Here is a 21,129-nt window from a genome sequence, read left to right on the forward strand (position 1 = left end):
GGGCCCGGCGAGATGAGCGGGGCGGGAGCGGCGGCGGGGGTGGCGGACGCGGTCCGGGGGTTGCGGGTGGACGGGCTGCCCCCGCTGCCCAAGAGCCTGAGCGGGCTGCTGCACTCGGCGTCGGGCGGCGGCGCGTCGGGGGGCTGGCGGCACCTGGAGCGGCTGTACGCGCAGAAGTCGCGCATCCAGGACGAGCTGAGCCGCGGGGGCGCGAGCGGCGGCGGGGCCCGGGCCGCGGGGCTGCCCGCCAAGCCGCCCAACCTGGACGCCGCGCTGGCCCTGCTCCGCAAGGAGATGGTAAGGGGGCTCCGCGGCGGGGGGTCCGTGCGGTCTCGCCGTCCCGGGAAAGCCGCCCGGCCCCGCGCTCTGCTCCGGAAGCCTCGCGCCCGCCGCCCTCTGGCTCGCGAGTCCCGGGCGCCGTCCTCTGCGCTCCCCCTCTTACCATCCTCTCTGTCCGCGGAGGACGCTCGCCCGGGGAGGCCCCCCACTGGGGCGGCAGCTTTCGGGCCCGGGCGCCCCACGCGCGGCCGCTGCTGGCTCGGCGTGGGCTTCGCTGTGGCCTCGCGGCGGGCGCGACTCGGTCACCGGCCTCCGGAGCGGCACAGACCCGCCGGGGTTCAGGGCCGTGTGCGATTGGATTTTCCTGCCTTGGAAAGGACAGTTTTTGTCCGCGCGGGCGTAGACGGAGGCTGGAACAGCCCTCGCGCCCTCCCCGCGGCCCGGCGGCGCGTGCAGAACCGACTACCGCGGGGCGGCCGCGGCCCCAAACCCGCCGAGAGCGGAGGGGCGCGCCCCGGCCAGGTGAAGCCCGCCTGGGCCCTTCGGGTTGTGTCCGGGCGCCAAACAATGGGGCTTAGTTCCTGTCAGTCCTCGGGAAGTACATTTGGTGTGTGCGGACCGGGACACGCGATTTCAGTGACGCCAAAGGCAGAACAAGGGCAGGGATTTAGGTGGCGCTGAGCCTTTCCCGGGCTTTCGCCTCCCGGCCCGGCCAGGCCAGCAGGGAGCTGGGGAACTTCCTCCTTTCCACGCTCTCGCCGCCCCTGATCACTTAGCCTGGCCGCCCGCTCTCTTTCTGGAATCTGCCCCTTCTTTCACTTAGTGCAGGTTCTGAGTACACTTAAAAACTTTATTAAGAAAATCTACTATATGAAAGCTGCTTTTTTCCTAAGTTTCCTGCCAAAAAACTTATCACAGAAACGCTTTAAATATGCGACTAGTACGTTACAGTATTGCTTAGAAACTTCCAATTTATGCCTCTTTTTTGTTTTCAGGAGCATATCTGTTCTGAAAGGTAAGGCTTAATTAAATCTAGAAAATCAGCCTTAAATGAACATTTCTAAATCAGTTAGATACTGTCTTCCCACTCTAGCTGGCATTGAAATAGTGATTTCCAATTCTCTCTGAATAGATTTTCTAAGCTTCTTAACAGAATGACTTAAATTCCAAGACAACAGTTTTTATTTAATAATGAACATTAATCGACACCAGCATTGCACAGCCAGTGAGCTGCATTTTAATTAGATAAACCTACATCTACTATGTTTACAGTCTGCATTTAGATGTAGCATAAACATGGGGCTGAATGGGAAGATTCACCCTGGGTTAAGTCCCATACTGGAACAGACAGGAAAACCTCACAGCCACTCCTGTTGTGAAGCTCTGGTTTATAAACATGCTCTGGTGGCGTGGGGAGTCAATGTGCTATTCCCGAAAGTATTTTTCCGGGTCCCTCCCGGTGCAGCTGGAGAACAGCCACAACCTTATAATTATGCCTTGGACCAGAGCTCTCTCTAAGCCTAACTGTTTGAAGCGCAAGGGAAATAAACAGCCATCTTTGGTCAGTCTGATATTTAGCTGAGAGAAAGGTAAGAAAGATATGGCTACAGGCCTTGACATGTCCTTTCACAGAATGTCACAGGTCTTTTAAAAGTGCCCTAGGTCTTTTGGCTCTAAGAGATTCACTAACCTGGGGCCCTGGGGTCTGAGTGGTAACCTAAACTGAGTGCATTCCTAAATTATCTGCGGAATAGTTTGTGTCAATCTATTTAATTGGAAGGCCTGGGGTCAAATCTGTACCAAGGAACTTACTAGAAATCTTGGCAGAATGTGATTAATCCCTGTTTGAAAAGGTCCTGTGCAATTACAGATCAATGTGGTTAATCCCCTTTTTTTTTAAATCCTGTGCAAGCAGTGGTGGGGTGGGAAGGCCTCTGAAGGCAACAGAATTTTAACAAAGGGCCAAGGGCAGTGGGGAAGTAGCAGCAAAGCTGGAATAAGGGAATAGCTCCAATTTGATAGCAGGATGCAAAAAGGGCTGGAAGCGGGAGATGCCGGAAGTGTGCTTGGAGAAGGTGAGAGCCTCCAGCAGGGTGGGGGGCCAGTGAACAGGAAACAGGAATCAAATGGGGGATGCTTCTCTGATGGAGAAAATGCAGGAATTGCTAGTTAACATTAGAGCCTGGGAGGTGATTTCAGCTTTTTAATGGAAAGTGCAGCTAAGCAAAACAATTAAAAGTTACTCATAGTCCAAGCACCTTGAGATCATCACTTAATTGTTTGGGATATCTCCTGTGTAGGCACAGTGTAAATGCTTTCTATACATCATAACTTCTCTGTGAGTTGGGTACTCAATATCTATTTGGGCACTTGGGTGGCTCAGTTGGTTAAGCATCTGCCTTTGGCTCAGTCATGACCTCAGGGTCCTAGGATAGAGCCCCAATCTGGCTCCTTGCTCAGTGGAGAGGCAGCTTGTCCCTCTACCCCTTCCTCCCTGCTCGTGCCCACTCTCTCTCCCTCCCCCTCTCTCAAATAAATAAATTAAAATCCTTGAAAAAGGCCATTTTATTTATCTATTTATTGAAGTGTAGTGGACACATGATGTCATATTAGTTTCAGATGTACAGCAGAGTGACTCAAGTCTGTATGTTATGCTGTCTGTGCTCACTGCAAGCGTAGCTTCCATCTGTCCCCATACACTGCTGTTGCCGTACCATTGACTACATTCTCTGTGCTTTACTTTTCATCCCTGTGACTTACCCATTCCAGAACTGGAAGTCTGCATCTCCCATTCCCTTTTACCCATTTTCCCCATCCTCCCTACCTGTCTCCTCTGGCAGCCATCAGTTTGTTCTCTGTATTTATGGGTCTGTTTCTGCTTTTTGTTTGTTCATTTGTTTTGCTTTTTAGATTCCACATGTAAGTGAAATCATATGGTATTTGTCTTTCTCTGACTTATTTCACTTAGCGTAATGCCCTCTAGGTCCATCCTATTTCATACGTTTTTTTTAAAAAATCACTCAGAATTTAACTCCTCTGTGATCACATATTCAGCCAGGTGTGTCCTAAAGCCTGTTTTAACCTTTGTATTATACTGCCTGGGTGCATGTAAGGATGAGAATCTGGTGGCTGGAAAGGAGATTTGGACCTGGTGATAAGCATTTGACGGATGGTGAGAGTGGAACGGCGAGCAGTGGGGACAGTTGGCATCCAGGCCTCTGGGAGGGCACAGAGTTCTGTCCTGTGATTGGCACTGTGCTCTGCTGGAAGATCATGCTTTCTACTGCACTGCACATTTCAGCAGTTCCCGTGCTAGGAACCCTTCTAATGTGCTAGGAACCCCAATGCTGTGAAGCTCTGTGCTGCTGCAGGTCCTGGCCCCCTGCCCTAGTGGGCCCATTTGGAAAGCTGTGAGGGTCACACAGAGGGTTACTGCTTTATAGACCAGAAAGAGTCCTTTAAAACAAGAAGCTGAGTTTGTTGGTTGTTGGGCTTTTTTTTTTTTTTTTAACATCAGAGGAGGATATTTTATTTTAAGATTTTATGTATTTCTTCATCAGGGACACACACACACAGAGGCAGAGACACAGGCAGAGGGAGAAGCAGGCTCCATGCAGGGAGCCGGACGTGGGACTCAATCCGGGGTCTCTAGGATCACACCCTGGGCTGAAGACGGCGCTAAACCACTGAGCCACCCGGGCTGTCCCAGAGGAGGATATTTTAAAATCACACTCAACAGATGTTTATGGGGCGTGTGTTAGGTATAAAGTGCTACAGAGAAACAAGGATGAATGGGAACTCTCTAGCTGTTAAGGAGTTTCCAGCAGCTGGTAGATGTGGTCATCTTCACAGCAGCAGGAGTGCTGTAAGTTCAGACCTCTTCTCAGTTTTCTCAGCTGGAGTCTCTGTATTAGTAATAGGAACTCAGTCTGGACTAGCTCTTGTGAAAGGAGTCTTACACAGAGACAGCCTAGAACCAGGGCTGGTGGGGCACCTGGGATGTCCACGGTATTCTCTCTCCACCATCATTCTATTTATTCCCTCTTTTTTGGCCTGTGGCTGCTAACTGGGTCCATGCTCAATTTTGGCCTCGCTTCTTATTTCCAGTTTGTAAATAGTGTGGAAGGATGCCAGTGGGCCTAGCTTGGGTAGCTGGGCCAGTCTGGGCCAGTTGGTAGTGACCGAGGACGGCATTGCATTTTGCCAAGATAGTGTGACCATATGGATGGGGTGGGGGTGGGAGTCCACCAAAGAAACGCCAGTTTGCAGAAATAGAGCAGGGGGCTATTAGATAATATATCACAGACCTCTTCTTACATAAGAATACTTTGCCCCAAAGGACCCAACCCTTGGAAAGATTTCTTTTTTCTTTTTTTAAGATTTTATTTATTTATTCATGAGAGACACACACAGAGAGAGAGAGAGAGAGGCAGAGACACACAGGCAGAGAGAGAAGCAGGCTCCATGCAGGGAGCCCAACATGGGCCTCGATCTCGGGTCTCCAGGATCACGCCCTGGGCAGAAGGCGGCACCAAACCGCTGAGCCACCTGGGCTGCCCTGGAAAGATTCTTATCTGTTAAGCTGACAAAGCCCCCTTTGCTCAGTAGACCTTGGTTGGCATTTCAAATCCTTGCACATGGCTGAAGGACTCCCTTGACTTGCAGTGTCAGCCGGGACCCCTGACACATGCACACACACCCCTACACCCCTTCCTTGAAGTGTGTATGTAGGACACCTGCTCAGCAGTTCTGGGACATTAGCTCATTAAGTTCGGACATCCCAAAGAGTCATGAAAACATAGAAGATCCTCAGATGTGGGGGGCAGCAGAGCTTTGAGGGCAGCATCTCTGGAGGTTTTTGGGTTTTGCCTCTCAAACCATCAGGGGCAAGTTCTAGTAGCTTTGACTTAGAATCCCTTTTTTATATTCTTTTTTTCCCCTTAAAACTGTCAAATAGTGGGGCACCTGGGTGGTTTAGTTGGTTGAGTGGCCAATTCTTGATTTCGGCTCAGATCATGATCCTCAGAGTCGTGAGATCAAGGCCTGCGTTGGGCTTGCACCTAGCATGGAGCCTGCTTGGGATTCTCTTTCTCTTTCTGCCCCTTCCCCTTCTCTCAAATGAATAGATAAAATCTTTTAAAAAAAAGTCAAGTAGTTATTTTGGTCACCAACCCATGCAGGAGTGGGAAATCATCCACTCGGAACTTTTGAGTTCCTGAGCTGCAATGGTTTAGGGGAAAAATTTAATCTGATTAAATAAAACTTGATTTCTGAGACCAGCAATGCTCCTCTTCCCTGCATTTTAGTTGAGAGAACTAAATGTCTAATGAGTTTGTGCAGTGAACTGTATTCCAGGAGATGTGCATTAGCTTGAATAGCCCACATCCCAGTGGATTTCAGTTCTTATCCTGTGTGTGAAACCAGTGTCTTAGAAAGGGGATTTTAGTCTTTAAAAGGTTTTATGGTAAAGGTCCAATCCCAAGTCAGGCCTATGAAATCCCATCTGGAATAAAACTGTTAGCTACCAATATAGCATTCTTGATTGATATTGATCAAGGAGAGTAGGAAGGAGTGTCTGTGGCCTTTAATACTGTCTTTTCTTTTTCTTTTCACTGGTCCTAGCACCAGCATGGTTAACTGTGTTCCCCAAAGGATGGACCACTGGCCCCAAAATCCCCTGGGCTGCTTGCTGAAATGCTGATTGCTGGGCCTCTTCCTATACCAGCAGTATCAGAATCTTGGAGAAAGCAGAATCTGCACTTTTAACAAGCCCTTTAAGAATTGGGAAGCTCCTGGGACGCCTGGATGGCCCAGCGGTTAAGCTCTGCCTTCAGCTCAGGGCATGATCCTAGAGGTCGGGGATCGAGTCTCACATTGGGCTCCCTGCATGGAGCCTGCTTCTCCCTCTGCCTGTGTCTCTGCCTCTCTCTATCTCTGTGTCTTTCATGAATAAATAAATAAAACCTTAAAAAAAGAATTGGGAAGCTCCTGAAGCAGGATTCAAGAGCTTGAATTCTGTTATTAGATTATGTGATATAATTTGGGCAAGCACTTCACTATTTCCAGCTATAGGTCCCCTATGGGGAAAAAGAATTAAATGCCACAAGGCTCTGTTTTTTTTGTTTGTTTTTTTCCACGAAGGCTCCTTTTGGCTATAGCAATATAACTCTTTTCCCCTCCTGCCTTTATGGGTCTTCAGGGCTCCTGCAGAAGTTTGCTCTGTCATAAAATAATGTAGGTACGTGTGCAGGACCTACCTGTTGTAGTGTGCTTGCTATCTGGGGACACTTGCTCGGCTATACCTGGTAGTTGTAAATCTACAAAGAAAAGGAAGAGCAGTGCAAACTTGCTATTCTTGGACTCCGTTCATCAAAAATTAGGTTGTCTGTGATAGTTCTTAAAGTTTTTAGGCCATAATTACTCTATGGTACTTGTCCCCACCCCCAAGATCCACCCAATGAAAGCACAACTAGAAGTGTGTGTGTGTGAGTGTGTGTGTGTGTATAATCCTGCACATGTCCTTGGGGTGGGGGTGGGGCTGTAAGGGCAGGCTGGTGGGGTCACTGGCCTAGTTTCATTCTTTTTTTTTTTTTTTTTAAGATTTTATTTGAGAAAGGGAGCAAGCAGGAGCAGGGAGAGGGGCAGAGGGACAAGCAGCCTCCCCACTGAGTGGGGACCCCAGGTGGGGCTCAATCCTGGGACCTTGAGATCATGACTTGAGCTGAAGTCAAGTGTTTAATGGACTGAGCCACCAGGCGTCCCTGGTTTGATTCACTTTTGATGCTACCTCTGAGGTTATAATTACAGTCCCAAGATTTGAAGATACAGAGGATTGAAAGATGTTTTTCATACCTCTTTAACTTTGATCAATTACTGCCCCGACCTGCAGAGACTATAAATATTTTTCCTAACTTATAAGTATCTTGCAAGAAGTAAAACCCTTGGGATGCCTGGATATAGCTCAGTGGTTGAGCATCTGCCTTCGGCTCAGTCGTGATCCCATGGCCCTGGAATCTAGTCCCACATTGGGCTCCCCACAGGAAGCCTGCTTCTCCCTCTACCTTTGCCTCTGCCTCTCTCTCTGTGTCTCTCTTGAATGAATAAATAAATAAATAAATAAATAAATAAATAAATAAATAATAAAATTCAAAAAAAAAAGGGAAGAAGAAGCAAAACCCTCTGCTTTCCCCCGCTTTTGGTTAAAGGCATTCATCTGTTACATGTGAAAGTGTCCTGGCACTTTGGGCACCTCTTCACTGATAGGGGACTTCAACGGAGCAAGGGGTGAGCATCTCTGCATCTCCCTGGGCCAGCACTGCTGTAGATCTTTGATGTTGTGCGGCCAAGGTAGCTCAGGGAGGGCTCAAAATGAGGACTGTGGCCCTTGTGCACTTCCCTCCACCAAGCAGCAGTGGAAGCTTTGCAGTTGTGCTTCTGGAATGCCCACCTGAATTCCACAGAGACTTCACACCTCAGTTGGAAAAGCTAAATTTTTCATGATCCTATGTATGAAACCTTCTAGATGGGCCATGGACTCCACGAACAGGAAACCAGCCGTGAGACTGGCTGGTAAGATATTTGCCCCCAATAATCTAGTGTCATTCTCCAGAGCTCTGACCTTCTATTCATCTCATTGGTTGCCCACAGGCTCCAGATGTTTCCAAGTGATAAGTAGGCAGGGCACACAAAGGCGGTTCTTTCTTTCCTGTTGCTCCTTCCTTCATAGACACTTAACCTGGAGATGTAGAAACCAGGACTTTGAGATCATGACCTGAGCAGAAGTCAAATGCTCAGTGGACTGAGCCACCAGGACTTTGGAGACAGACTCTTCAACTTCCTTTTGGTGCTATAGAAATTCGTTAAGGCATGTGGTCTTCTCTGGTTTTATGAGTGCTTTCTGCTCACTGCTGTGATTGGCCCTAAGCATGGTGGGCTGGCCTAATTTTGCAGGTCTAGAATCCCATCTGCAAGGATTCTGGGAGGAAGCACTGCCTTTGATGGAGAGGAGAGAGGCTCTGTCCTCTGGCCAGTGCTCTCCAGTGGAGGGGCAGCCTCTGGAGGGCACCAGGCCTGTTACTGACTGGAGAGGCTGGGCTGAGGAGGATTACTGAAATACATTTGGAGACTAGAGACCATGGAAAGAGTGTGTTGGGACACCTGCGTGGCTCAGCGGTTGAGCGTCTGCCTTCAGCCCAGGGCGTGATCCTGGAGTCCTGGGATCAAGTCCCACATCAGGCTCCCTGCATGGAGCCTGCTTTTCCCTCTGCCTCTCTCTCTCTCTCTCTCTGTGTCTCTCATAAATAAATAAAATCTTTAAAAAAAGAAAAAAGAAAGAGGGTGTTTGGTGTGTTTCTAAGTTGTCAACTGCACTTAGAAAATAGGCACGTTCAATGCAGTTGAATGCCAAGGTGTTTAACAACCCTTATAACCACAGATATGCGAAGAAAAACAAGGTATCCTGCTTTATCTGAAACAACGGCAGAGCTCCGAAAGAATCCTCATCATAATGGTGAGGGGTTGGGGAAATAGACACTGTAAAAACAGAATTTCTTGTGCTTTTTATGTCAGTTGCCTACAAACACCAGCTGTTGACATGAGGTTTTCTATATGTTGTACAAGAACTTGGTTTTCTGATTTTAACTTCAGATTTTGTCCCCTAACTTCATCTCCTCTTGCAGTGGGGGAGTTTCATTTAATTGGATATCATTCAAGAAAATGGCAGAACACAAATTAACCTTCAATTGTGTGTTGGGTTCCAGTATGACTCTTAGCAAGTCATGTTTTTCCCCTCCAGTCGCACCTAATTTCAACATCACCTGTACCCATGTCCACACTCATTATCTTGGACAATGAGCTTTTAGGCTTTAATACAAATCCTTGATGAATGATATCTGCTGTTCATAGTATGAAAAAGCAAGTTACAAAACAGTATGTGTATACATTTGTATTTGTGGTAACTAGTTAAAAACCAGCTTGCATAAACATACTGTCTTGAGGGATGTATACTAAACTGCTAAAAGTGGGTATCTTTATTTTTAAAATATATGTGTTTTTAAAGGTTTTACTTATTTGAGAGAGAAAGAGAGAGAGAAAGGAGGGAGGACAGAGGGAGAGAGACAGACTCCTCACTGTGCATAGAGCCTGACATGGGGCTTGATCTCAGGACTCTGAGATCATGACCTGAGCTGAAACCAAGAGTTGGACCCTTGACTGAGCCATACAGGTGCCCCTAAAAGTGGGTGTCTCTAAAACAAAAGTTCTTAAAATGTGGTCTGGAGACATTCTCGGTGTCCATAATTATGTGGTGGTCATACAGATAAATGTGATGCTTTAAAATACTACCTAAGGAAGTGTATCAACATTTGGAAGATCTGCATAATTCAGTCAATTTTTCACCTTTTTCATAGAACTAATGCTTGCAGTTAGAAAATCATGCATGGTTAAAAGATCTATTCAAAGTGCAAGATTAATGGTTTTTAATGTGACAGTATGAGAAGTTCAGTGGCATAGTTTCAAATTCCACACTGCAGCCAGCTAAGGGGTAGCATCAAAGAAAGAATATCCTCTACAATTTCCTAAAAGGCTATTACATATCTGTGTGAGGCCAGATTTTCTTCATTTACTTAAACCAAAACAACCTGTCACAAAGGATCAATGCAGAAGATTAGCCATACAAAAAAAAGATTTACAAAATAGTAAAAAAAGAAAGAAAGAAAGAAGGAAAGAAGAAAGAAAGAAAGAAAGAGATTTACAAATGGTATTGTTTATAAAAATGTCATTAACATGCAATGAGTATATTATTTATGTTTAAGTGGATCAATATTAAAGCTTCTCAGTTTTGACTTGTAATAAGATAAATATTGAGAGGTATATCCCACATAACAAGCACTTGTTGGGGCCTTCCACCGTTTAAGAGTATAAAGAGGTCCCAACAGTAAAACATTTGAAGATAGCTGCTTTAGACCATGGAATTAAGGAAGGATGGTTTACATAATTGTGAACCATTGAAATTTTAACATAATTAGAATGTTTTATTTTTATGATGGGAAAAAAAGTAAAAGAATGAGCAAAGGCATTACTTAAAGAAAATGGTTGGTTGCTTTTCTTCAGCTCTGCCTAGGACGGCACAAGAGGAAACAGGCTTCATTGGTACCAGTGTAAGTTGAGGTTGGAGAGAAACAAGCGTGTCTGAGGAGAGGTTGCAGAATGGGCTCTGTCTGTGGATGCCCTCAGCTGTCAGCAGCAAAACAACTGAAACTCCCTTACCTGGTTGAGAAGGTGAATGGGCAAGTGCAGAGCTGCGCAAGCTTTGGGTGTGGCTTAATCTGGAGGTGCAACCATACGCCTGGTCTGTTTCCTGTCGCTGAATCACCCTGGCTCTTTAGAGTCTAGTCCTCAGCCCAGTGGGCCTAGGGTATTCACAGGGGTAAAGCAGACCAAACAGCACAGATGCTTTTCCACCCAGGACACGTGAGTGGTGTGTAGGAGCCACAAGATGGATTGGAAGCTTGCGTCGTGAGCACAAACTGACAGGCCACCAGGGAGCCTTTTTTTTTTTTTTTAATTTTTAGGGCCAAGTGATAAAATTAGAGATGTTATGTAGGTACAGCAAGAGAAAATATTTTTCCATAAGAATTCTTTTGGGATGAGAAAACACTTCACTTTATTGGGATACAAAGCTACTGTTCCTTTTTATCAAATCAGTTGCAAATATTCATCTATAAAAACCATTCTTTGCTTTATTAGGTCATCCCAAGACAGACAGGAGCATGGATGTGGCCCATGGCCCACAGTCTGCGGACCCCTAGTCTAGACCAGGGCTGCCCAATAAAAAGATAATGAGAGTCATAAATGTAATTTAAATTTTTCTAGTAGCTATATGAAAAAAACCCTACAAATAAAGTTAATTTTAATAATATATTTAACCCAGTAAGTCTAAAATATTACTTCAATGTTTAATCAATATTTAAAAAGTTATAATAGGATGTTTACATTCTCTTTTTTTTTTGTCTAACTCTCCAAAATTACAAAGCACCTCCATTGGGACTAGTCACATTTCAAATGTCCGACAGCCACATGTGACTAGTGGTACCATGTTGAACAGCATACATTTAGACCAAAAAATTACATCCCTTCTATACTGAGTTAAAGTCTAGCTTGGCTCTACAGACTGACAGGCCACCAGGGAGCTTCGAGTTCCTGCAGGGGTACTTCAGTGAAGCTTGAGTAGTTAATAGCCCCTTCCCTACTGGATCAACACCAAAGGAGTCTTTCTCTTCGGTTTTCCTTTGCAAAACAGTATGCAGGTCAGTGTCCTTCTGTCATCACATCCTTTATTCAGAAATCAGGTTACAATCCATTAGGTCACTGCTTTATTACATTCCAGCCCCGCAGATATGTGCTGGACACCTTGATTAGATTTGGGGCATTTCCCAAGTCCTTTCTAAAATAAATTCACAAGCCATCTGTATATGCTTAGTCATTCATTACATTTTATTAATTTTTTAAAAATATTTTATTTGAAAGAGCGCAAGCGAGCACAAGCAGAGGGAGAAGGAGAAGCAGCCTCCCTGCTGAGCAGGGAGCCCCATGTGGGGCTCCATCCCAGGACCCTGGGATCATGACCTGAGCCAAAGGCAGACACTTAACCAAATGAGCCACCCAGGCACCCTCATTCTTTTTTTTTTTTAATTTTTTTTATTTATTTATGATAGTCACACAGAGAGAGAGTGGCAGAGACACAGGCAGAGGGAGAAGCAGGCTCCATGCACCGGGAGCCCGACATGGGATTCGATCCCAGGGATCCCTATTTTTTTTTTTTTTAAGATTTTATTTATTTATTCTTGAGAGACACACACAGAGAGAGAGGCAGAGACACAGGCAGAGGGAGGAGCAGGCGCTCCATGCAGGGAGCCCGACGTGGGAGTTGATCCTGATCCCGGGTGTCCAGGGTCACGCCCTGGGCCAAAGGCAGGCGCTAAACCGCTGAGCCACCAGGGCTGCCCCGCATTCATTTTAAAAAGATAACTTTGAAAGTGTTGTCATTTTAAGTTAATGTCCTGGATGTTCATGGTAGAAAATCCAGAAAATTCAGAAAAGCCAAAAATAAAAGTCACTTGTGACACGAGCAGCTTGCTGCATACCACAGCTGACATTGTGCCATCTCCTTGCCCCGGTCAGCTGCTCAGCAGTACAGGCTGATGGTCAGAGCACGGGTGCCAGAGTCCTGAGCACCTGCTCCCTGCCCTGCCAGCCCCCTCCCCCCATAGGCTCTCAGTCGAGGGCCTTCATTTTTCAGGATCCCAACCTCCTCCTCATAACAGAGTCAGAGGATCTCATATGTGTGTCCAACTGAGATTTTCTTGTCTCCAGTCAATCCCTAGAAATGAACAGTTAGGGGTACCTGGATGGTGCAGTCAGTTGGGTGTCCGATTCTTGGTTTGGCTCAGGTCCTCATCTCAGGGTTGCGAGATGGAGCCCCTGGTCAGGTTCCACACTTAGTGCAGAGTCTGCTTGGGACTCTCTCTCTCTGCGCCCCCCGTCCCCCCCCCCCCAAAATAAATAAAATCTTAAAGAGACAAATGAACACTTAGCTGATTAAAAGTTATGTGCTCTCTTAAGGCTTTTGACAGACCTTGCCAAGCAGTCCTCCACAAAAGTTTTGCAGGCATGCAGTTGTACGCAGTGTGCCTACATGATGCGCTTTTTTATTACTACTGGTTTTTACAATTGAGAGAGTATTATGTGCTTGTTGAGAAAAAAATTAAGCAGTACAGAAGGCTTCAAGTACCGATCCCACTTTCTAGAAGTTCTTCTAACAAACCTTGTCTCCTGTCAGAAGTTTGCACATGTGTGTGTATTTACATATAAAGTGGGTTCCTGCTAACATACTTGGTAACCTGAGCTTCTGTGCTCAGCAGCACATGTGGGTCACTGTTCTGCTCTAGTACATACCCAGCTGCTCATCCTTTGAAATGACCGCCTAGTATTTACTGTATGACTATACCCTAATTTGTTAAACCACATTCCTACCACCTTATGTTTCAGTGTAAACTTTCATACAACAAACCTTTTTTTTTTTTTTTTTTTACAACAAACCTTTTTTAAATCTGTCCCCATATTTCAGGGCTCCCCCTTCCCTATGCTATAGTTTGTGATTTTGTAGCTTCTCTGGGGATCTATATATCCCTTCCAGCCCATATGGGGTAGGGTATTTATCATCTTAGATTGAGGAATTCAGTGGTAGGCAGATAGATGGTCTGCTGTGGGGGGGCAGGGGTCATTTCAGAGCAGACCCCAGTGTGACCTGAACTAACCCACCCCACACCTTGCCTTGCTTCTGCCCAGATCCCCCCCATCCCAGACTTAGCTGGGGACCTGGTGCAAGGCATGGAAGACCATTTCTTTTGATGTCTGTTCTGTTTTCTGCTCACTGCCTTATTTGAGGAAAAGTTGCTTTTGTTTATATATCTTTACATGTACTAGTGACTTACCCCAACTTTTATTTTTAGTTTCTTAAATAAAACAGACTTTTTCTTAAATACAACTTCTAAAAAATATCCTAAAGTTTTTTCGTGATGCTTTGTTCTGACTCAAAAGTTTCCTTTAAAAAAAATTGATCTTTTAAGCCTTGTATCTGAATGGTCATATGTCTGTTGTAATTTTTTGAAAGACTGGAAGAACCCTTCCCACCCACCCCCACACAAACACCCCCTCCCCCGGCACCCTCCAAAGATAGAAACGCAGTGATCCAAAGCCCAGCTGGGAGCCACCACCCAGTCTGAGGCATATTCCTGTGGCCGGTCTATTGTGAGTTTTTGAGACAGTTTCAAGGATGATTCAGGATTGTTTGGACCGATGTTGGTGATGTGGATCGGTGAGCACCTGTGTGCACAGCAGGAGGGGTGCAGGGGAGCTCCGTGTGCTAGAAAAGAGAAGAAAAGGATCAGGAAGTTAAGCAGGAAGCCCAGACTGAGAGAGGAAGGAATGGCATTAACTGTTTAAAGAGGTAGAAATTAGTTGATTGTTCTTAATTGTATGAAGGTCTAGAATAAGAGCTACACATAACCGAGTCTTAGAATTTTGTGTTTTTCTTAAATTACCTGAAGTTTTAAAATCTACTTTCAATAAAGAGTTGTATTTTCTAAATGCAGCTGTTAATTAAATCAGCCATTCTTGGGTCTTCAGGGACATGTGGGAACACATCACTAAGATGCTTCCCTTGTTTGTAGAATGGGGACAGTGGTGAGGGTTAGTGGGCTTGCAGAGGGTCCCCCCCCTCCAGTCCTTTTTTTCTGGAAGGACAAGTTCCTGTGATTTAATCATGTTCCGAAACAACTCTGCTGTTTAATTCCCCTTCCTACATTCTTGTACCCTCTCGCCTTCAGGGTTGAGGGACTGATTTCTGGGAGTGTCATAAGTTTCTGTCCCAGCTGCAGACAGGTGTGACTCTATAAAGAGCACTCAGGGAGCAAATTTGGGTTTGGATCTTCTGTCAAGCAGGAGGTGAATCTTTTTTTTTGTTGAAGTGGGAGTAACCATGTGGTCTGGGGCTTCTTTCAGGGTGCTCCTGGGGTGCTCTGGGTGCAAAGGGCCACCTGCTGATCCCTGCACCACCCCACTGCCAGGCCGCTTCTGCAGCCGGATGTTCTCTGGGAGGGCATCTCTATAGCAAGGGGTTTTCATGGAGTCAACCAATATCTGAATGTCTACACTGCAAGGCTCCGTGCTGGATAATGGGGGATCCCAGAGGGAGATGGGCCACTGCATGTGACTTTCCTACGTTAGAAGGATCCTTGTGTTCACTGGTAGTAAAAAGTAGAGAAAAACAGGGCAGGCAGAGAAGGTGGGAGGGAGTGAGGAGCACCTGCGGTGGAACCAGTCAAAATCTGGAGTGGAGGAGAAGCTGGCATTGGCGAGGTGAGCAAGGAGGCCTTAACATCCATGGTGGGGACAGGTCTGGACAGTCTGGGGGAGGGGGCCTCCATTCGGCCAACTGTGGCATGAGGTGCAGTAAATCAGACTGGATCATGGAATGCTGCCTGAGGGATTTGCAATTTGCCTCTAGAAAATTTAAGTGAAAGTATTTGAAACAACCAACAGCCAAGGGAGAGGCGTCCAGGCTGGGGGCCGGGTTTGCTCGTGTTGCTGCTTACCTCATGCCCTCCTGGCTAATTTGGAGGATTGCTGGTAAGTCAGAGGAGCTTTGGTCTAGTGCCTGCAGAAGGCGCTGAGAAGCTGGCATGTCTGCACGCGTGTGTGCTTATATCCCTGTTAAGTTACCCTAAGTGCTTGGCATCTGTTCAGCTGCGTAATAGGTGTGTGCAGGACCAAGCTGTATTCCTAGGCGGGTCAGGCCTCCTTTTCTAGGCCAGCATTCCACCTGAAGACAGGGCAGCTTTGTGAGTCATCCAGTTGTTGCAGTGCAGAGAGGTCCAGGGCATGATCTGACTCAGGACCTGTGAGACCTTGGACATGCCACCTGAAAAGCCTGGGACTGCAGGTCATTGAGTAGTGCTGGTTCACAGGACGTCAGCGCCCCAGAACCTGGCAGGGGTCGTGGAGCTGTGGAGCCGTGGAGCCCAGGCTCCTCCTGTCATCTGTGCCCACTCCCAGCCTACTCAGAAGATGCAAGTCAGACCTGGTCCAGGAGCGTGTTGCTCCCTTCCACTTCTGTTTTGTTTTCCTCCTTTCTTTCTTTTCTTTTCTTTTCTTTTTTTTTTTTTTTTAAGATTATATGTATTTATTCATGAGAGACACAGAAAGGCAGAGATATAGGCAGAGGGAGAAGCAGGCTCCCTGCGGGGAGCCTGATGCGGGATTTGATCCCAGGACCCCAGGATCACAACCTAAGCCAAAGGCAGACGCCCAACCACTGAACCACTCAGGTGCCCCTTGTTTTCCCATTCTTCATTTCCAAGGTGGGAAACACTCTTGGGATAGTAAAACCCTACTGGTATCAGAATGACTCAGTAGAAGTATCTCCAAGACTCCAGATGAATCTTTTCTATGATTTCTTTTTTTTAATTGCAGCATAGTTAACATCCAGTGTTCTATTTTATTAGTCTATGACTTTTTAAGCAAACACTAGTATGGCTCTAGGAGGGTGTGAATTTCTTTATTAAAGTTTACATTCCTTGTGTTAAATCCCGGAACAGATGGGTAGGTGTGACCTTGCCAAGACAGAATCTTGCAGTTTAGTCGCTGGATTCAAATCTGGACACCGTTGAGAAGCAAGTCCAGGGGAAGGGACTGGGTGGTTAAAATGGGCCAGAACGTCGTCAAGAAGAGTTGGAAGACCTGAAGCTATTGGCTGGAGAAGACAGATTTTTTCAGGGAGTAGAGGTGGTGGAATGAAAAGTATTTCAATATTTAAAAGGCAGTTAAGGGCAGCCCCAGGGGGCTCAGCGATTTAGCTCCGCTTTTGGCCCAGGGCCTGATCCTGGAGTCCTGGGATCGAGTCCCACGTCGGGCTTCCTGCATGGAGCCTGCTTCTCCCTCTGCCTGTCTCTCTCTTTCTCTCTCTCTCTGTCTCTCATGAATAAATAACTAGAATCTTTTAAAAAATAAAAGGCAGTTAAGAGAGAAATTAGATTTGTGTGTATGTGTAGCAGTTATGCCTAATATCAAGAGCCCTGGAACCTACAGGCTGGGAGATTCCTCTCAGTGACCACCCTGGTCCTCAAGAAGCAGGTTTGCTGGTGAATTTTCATCTGGCTTGACTGCCCCGGCAGCCCTCTGTGGAAGGGGTCAGGTGGCTCCTGCTCAGTCTTTTCAGTTGAGCTGGGGTCAGAGGGACATGGCACCACGGGGACACTGCTGTTTCCAGGAAATGCTGGTGAATCCTGTACCTGCCATTCCTTTCCGGGTTGAAATCCTGCCGGCTGGCAGAGTGGAAAGACTTGTGAATGTAATAACCACAATAGCAGCTGTTACTCTTTTCAGGAGTTGAACAGGATGCCCACGTTCTCACAGCTCGCGAGCGGTAGAACCAGCATTTGAGCCCAAGCAGGCAGGCTCCAGAGCCAGCACTCTATTCCATGCCGCCCTGCCTGGCCACCTCGTGGGGGAATCCATATAAGTGACCCAGGAAAGGCAGGTATTTGTGTCGAGAACATGGGATTCTTCACTGGAACTGGATGTCAGAATCGCCTGGGTAATTTTTCAAACACAAATGTCAGGAACCCACTTTTTTTTTTTTTTTTTAAGATTTTGTTCATTTATTCATGATAGAGAGAGAGGCAGAGACACAGGCCGAGGGAGAAGCAGGCTCCATGCAGGGAGCCCGATGTGGGACTCCATCCCGGGTCTCCAGGATCACACCCTGGGCCAAAGGCAGGTGCTAAACCGCTGAGCTACCGGGCTGCCCCCTCAAGGTGTGCTTTTAGGAAGAGGATGCCATTGAGCCAGGTCTGCCCTCTCGGACCTGTATCCTCAAGTCTTCCCTGGATGTCTTGGTAAAATATGCTAAGTCAGTGTGACCTGGTTCTGTTTTTATGGTCTGTTCGGCTGTAGTAGAGAGATAGCCAATGTCTGCTGGGTAGTTTAGTATGATCGAAGGGTGTGAAGAATAATGGAATTTAACACTTGTCAGGAGATGAATGCTGCTTTCTGGACCCCAGCTTCCCTTGTGTGAAAGTCCCATGTGGCAGGTCTCATCACTGAGTAATTGTAATGATTGTGGATCTTCTCTTTCTGTTTTCTATGTGCACGTTCTCATGCTTTTAGCCCTTTACTCACTACACAGGAGGCATCTGATTACTGTTTATTAAAATGGATGGATATCTCATTGAATCCTCCCAGTAGCACCATAAGAGAAATTATGATTCGCTTTTGTCATCAGCCAGGGCATAGAGATGATACATGACTTGCTCAAGGGCCAGGAAGCAGAAGGCAGGTCTCCTAGCATCCAGTTTGAGTTTCTCCCCTTGCCACTCAGGGAGGTCTGCTGAACCTGAAGCTGCATGCTTCACAAGATCCCCAGGTGATTGTCATGCATGTGAAAGTGTCAGGTGCACTAGTCTAGGCTGCATTTCCAAGTGGATTAACCCTTCTCTCTTTGTGATTCATGGGAACAATGCATTTCCTGTGTTAACTGTTCTTTCCCTTGAGATAAGCTATGGGAAGAGGGGAACTTGATAAATATGTGCCTTTCAAATGTTCTTTGTTCTGTCACCACTTGTGGAAAGTAGTTCCCAGGAGACTCCCTAGAGGCCATCCCCTGGTCTTACTAGATTTATTCAATCTCTAGGGAGTGATCCCCTAATCACCTTTGGGTAAGACTGAGCTTGTGCGGAGGAAAGGGAGTCTGAACACCACTCTTGGGATCCCAGAGGCCGAGCTGGTCAGAGGGTGGGTTGGGTGCTCCAAGGGGCGGTGTGTGATACTGACCCGGGAGCCAACACTGGCAAGGGGACTCTGTTGTCCAACAGAGTTGGGAATGACCGTGGTGTCAGGGGAGGCACATGTGGGTCCTCTCTGAATCTGATTGTAGCAAAAGGAAATGACATACTTGGATCTAGGCATCCAAAGTGAAACAGCTGGGGCCACCAGGATTCTAGCGCTGCTCCTTCCCCGGGCGTGCCCGAGTGCCATGGTAAATTCCACAGGCTGGGGCCCGCCACCCCGCAGGTGTGATCCTTCCCTGCCACACTGAGTCATGTCTGAGGTGTGGGCATCCCACAATTAAGGTTTTCTCAAAATTGTGTTTCCCAAAATTCAAGTGATGCTCTGAGTCGTTCACTGCATGGAAAGAATGTGCTGGCCTGAGCAGATTGCTGGCTGAGTGTTCAACTAAAATTAAACTTAAGTGCTGACTTCTTGTTTTTACCTCCCTACCCCGTCCCTCAAGGTTGGCCTCCGACAGCTGGACATGTCCTTGCTTTGCCAACTCTACAGCCTCTACGAGTCCATTCAGGAATATAAGGGAGCGTGCCAGGCCGCATCCAGCCCGGACTGCACCTACGCTCTGGAGAATGGGTTCTTCGACGAGGAGGAGGAATATTTCCAGGACCACCACACCCTCCACGATGGGAGGGAGCGGGGCCCTCCGAGGGACTTGCCGCTGCCTGTCTCCTCGCTCTCCAGCAGCGACTGGATTCTGGAGTCCATCTAGAAGAGGGATCTCAGCAGACAGGCCGCTGCTACCACAGGACACACTGTCAGCATTAGCTCCTCCTCCTAAGAAAGCTCCTCTGCTCCTCCATCGAGGGCAGTCCTCAGGTTCGAGGGGCCAGTGCTACCAGTTTAATTTGGAGGATCCACGTGGCAGTCTGTCCCAGTGGCTGGAGTGTCTGCCTTGATGGCCTCGGCTTGGCACCACAGTACAGAGGCACCCTGGCCGAGGAGTCCTTTTCATGATCCAACAGGAGGATCCTGGGGGGCAGACCATCCGGAGCCCTTTCACCCAAGATGACTTTCACTAGTTACTTCCTTGCAGGTGGTAGACAACCAGCTACTCTGTTGTAGGAATTGCCTCCAGGTTGCAATGTAGGAAAACTAACAATTTGGGCCCCTCCCCCCCTTAATACGTCCCGGCAGCCTTTCTTGCTTTTGTTTTGGGATCATTTTTGAGGCTCTTGGTTGGGTTTTGTTTGTAAGCTGCATTACTAACTGTCCCAGTGACTCAGTGAAAGCTCTTTACCAAAAAAGTAGATATTTCAGGTCACAACAATCAACTGCATTCTGTTCACCAGTCAAAATTTGTAGCGTTCTTTGTCTATCAATGGAGGAGCCGGGAAGAGAACAGAGATATGTTGGCAAAAAGAAACAGGGGCAAGCTCGTGTTTTGTGTCATTCACTGTAAGATGGCAAACATTTTTGTTCTGGAAGATTCTAAATGTAAACCGGTATATTAGAAAGCTATCCTGCCTCTTCCACTCAAAACCATGATCACCTTAAGCCTTAATATATTTATTAAAATCTTTTATGAACACTATACACTTTGTAGGTTAAAAATGAGGATAAAATGCAAAACTCTCTGACTGTAGTTGTGTCTTATTTCGTCTGAACTCAGAATCATCCATTTTCATAACTTGAATTTACCGAATCCAATCAAATACTGAGAGAAAACTAAGGTTTGTTTTCTTGCCATTAAGGATTTGAAAGAAGTTCTGTTCCTCTATTGACTTATTCTTGAAATTGTTCTATCCACAGTAGACCACGCTTTTACAGTTAGATCTGAGTGCTGTTGTATCTTTGACTACTTCAGACCCCCCCCCACCCTTCTTTCTTTTGATGTGGTAATTGCTTATTCGACACCTTTTGGAGTCAGAGAGAGGAAGTAAAACTCATCCTCATGGACCAGCATGTTGACAGCCTGTTACGTATGTGACCAAGTGTCAGGAACTGGGGTGAGGTGCAGATGAGAAGGAGCATTCCTGCTGTTTTCCTGTGTTGAAAGTAGTAGTTAAATAAGAGAGGGCAGCAAATTGCCTTTGATATGTGGCTCAACTGTTCAGGGAAAGATAAGAACATTGAAAGGGATATAGGACCAGGTGAAGTCTGGTCTTCTACCAGAACCTTTGACCATTAAAGGTTTTCAAGGAGTTGAACCTTGGGTTCTCAACCCTGACCACATTAGAATCACCTGGGGGGGCTTTTAGAAGAATATGGAGCCTGGCTCAAGAACCCCCATCTTCATTCCGATTTAATTAGTAAGGGGTGAGACCTGGGTCTCTGCATGGTTATAGAAGCCCTGCAGGTGATTTTTTTTTAAGATTTTATTTATTTAATCGTGAGAGACTCACACAGAGAAGCAGAGGCAGAGGGAGAAGCAGGCTCCATGCAGGGAGCCTGATGTGGGACTTTATCCGCGGACCTCGGGATCATGCCCTGAGCTGAAGCAGATGC

General features: G+C 46.8%; 1 protein-coding gene and 2 long non-coding RNA genes across 6 annotated transcripts in view; 1 reads left to right on the forward strand and 2 right to left on the reverse strand.

The window, feature by feature from the left end:
* The window catches only part of LOC140631823 (uncharacterized), a 29,054-nt gene extending 28,184 nt beyond the window's left edge, over positions 1–870 (reverse strand). Inside the window, exon 1 of the long non-coding RNA XR_012029331.1 lies at positions 443–870. This is a non-coding gene — a long non-coding RNA (uncharacterized lncRNA). The remainder of the gene's footprint in view (positions 1–442) is intronic.
* On the forward strand, positions 1–20,261 carry FAM89A (family with sequence similarity 89 member A). The gene is made up of 2 exons (XM_072823103.1): positions 1–297; positions 19,130–20,261. The coding sequence occupies exons 1-2, from the start codon at positions 13–15 to the stop codon at positions 19,391–19,393; spliced, it is 549 nt and encodes a 182-aa protein (XP_072679204.1). The 5' UTR covers positions 1–12; the 3' UTR covers positions 19,394–20,261.
* The window catches only part of LOC140631822 (uncharacterized), a 17,497-nt gene continuing 10,363 nt past the window's right edge, over positions 13,996–21,129 (reverse strand). For all 4 annotated transcript variants that reach the window (XR_012029326.1, XR_012029328.1, XR_012029329.1 and 1 more), the window contains one exon: positions 13,996–14,203. This is a non-coding gene — a long non-coding RNA (uncharacterized lncRNA). The remainder of the gene's footprint in view (positions 14,204–21,129) is intronic.

Source organism: Canis lupus, chromosome 4 (assembly GCF_048164855.1).
Source record: "Canis lupus baileyi chromosome 4, mCanLup2.hap1, whole genome shotgun sequence".
Classification (NCBI taxonomy): Eukaryota; Metazoa; Chordata; class Mammalia; order Carnivora; family Canidae; genus Canis; species Canis lupus.

Excerpts from the sequence above, each read along its gene's own strand:
- FAM89A (XM_072823103.1), top strand. The coding sequence starts at position 13 with ATGAGCGGGGCGGGAGCGGCGGCGGGGGTGGCGGACGCGGTCCGGGGG. Across the intron at positions 298-19,129 it reads CCCTGCTCCGCAAGGAGATG|GTTGGCCTCCGACAGCTGGA; the intron begins GTAAGGGGGCTC and ends CCGTCCCTCAAG.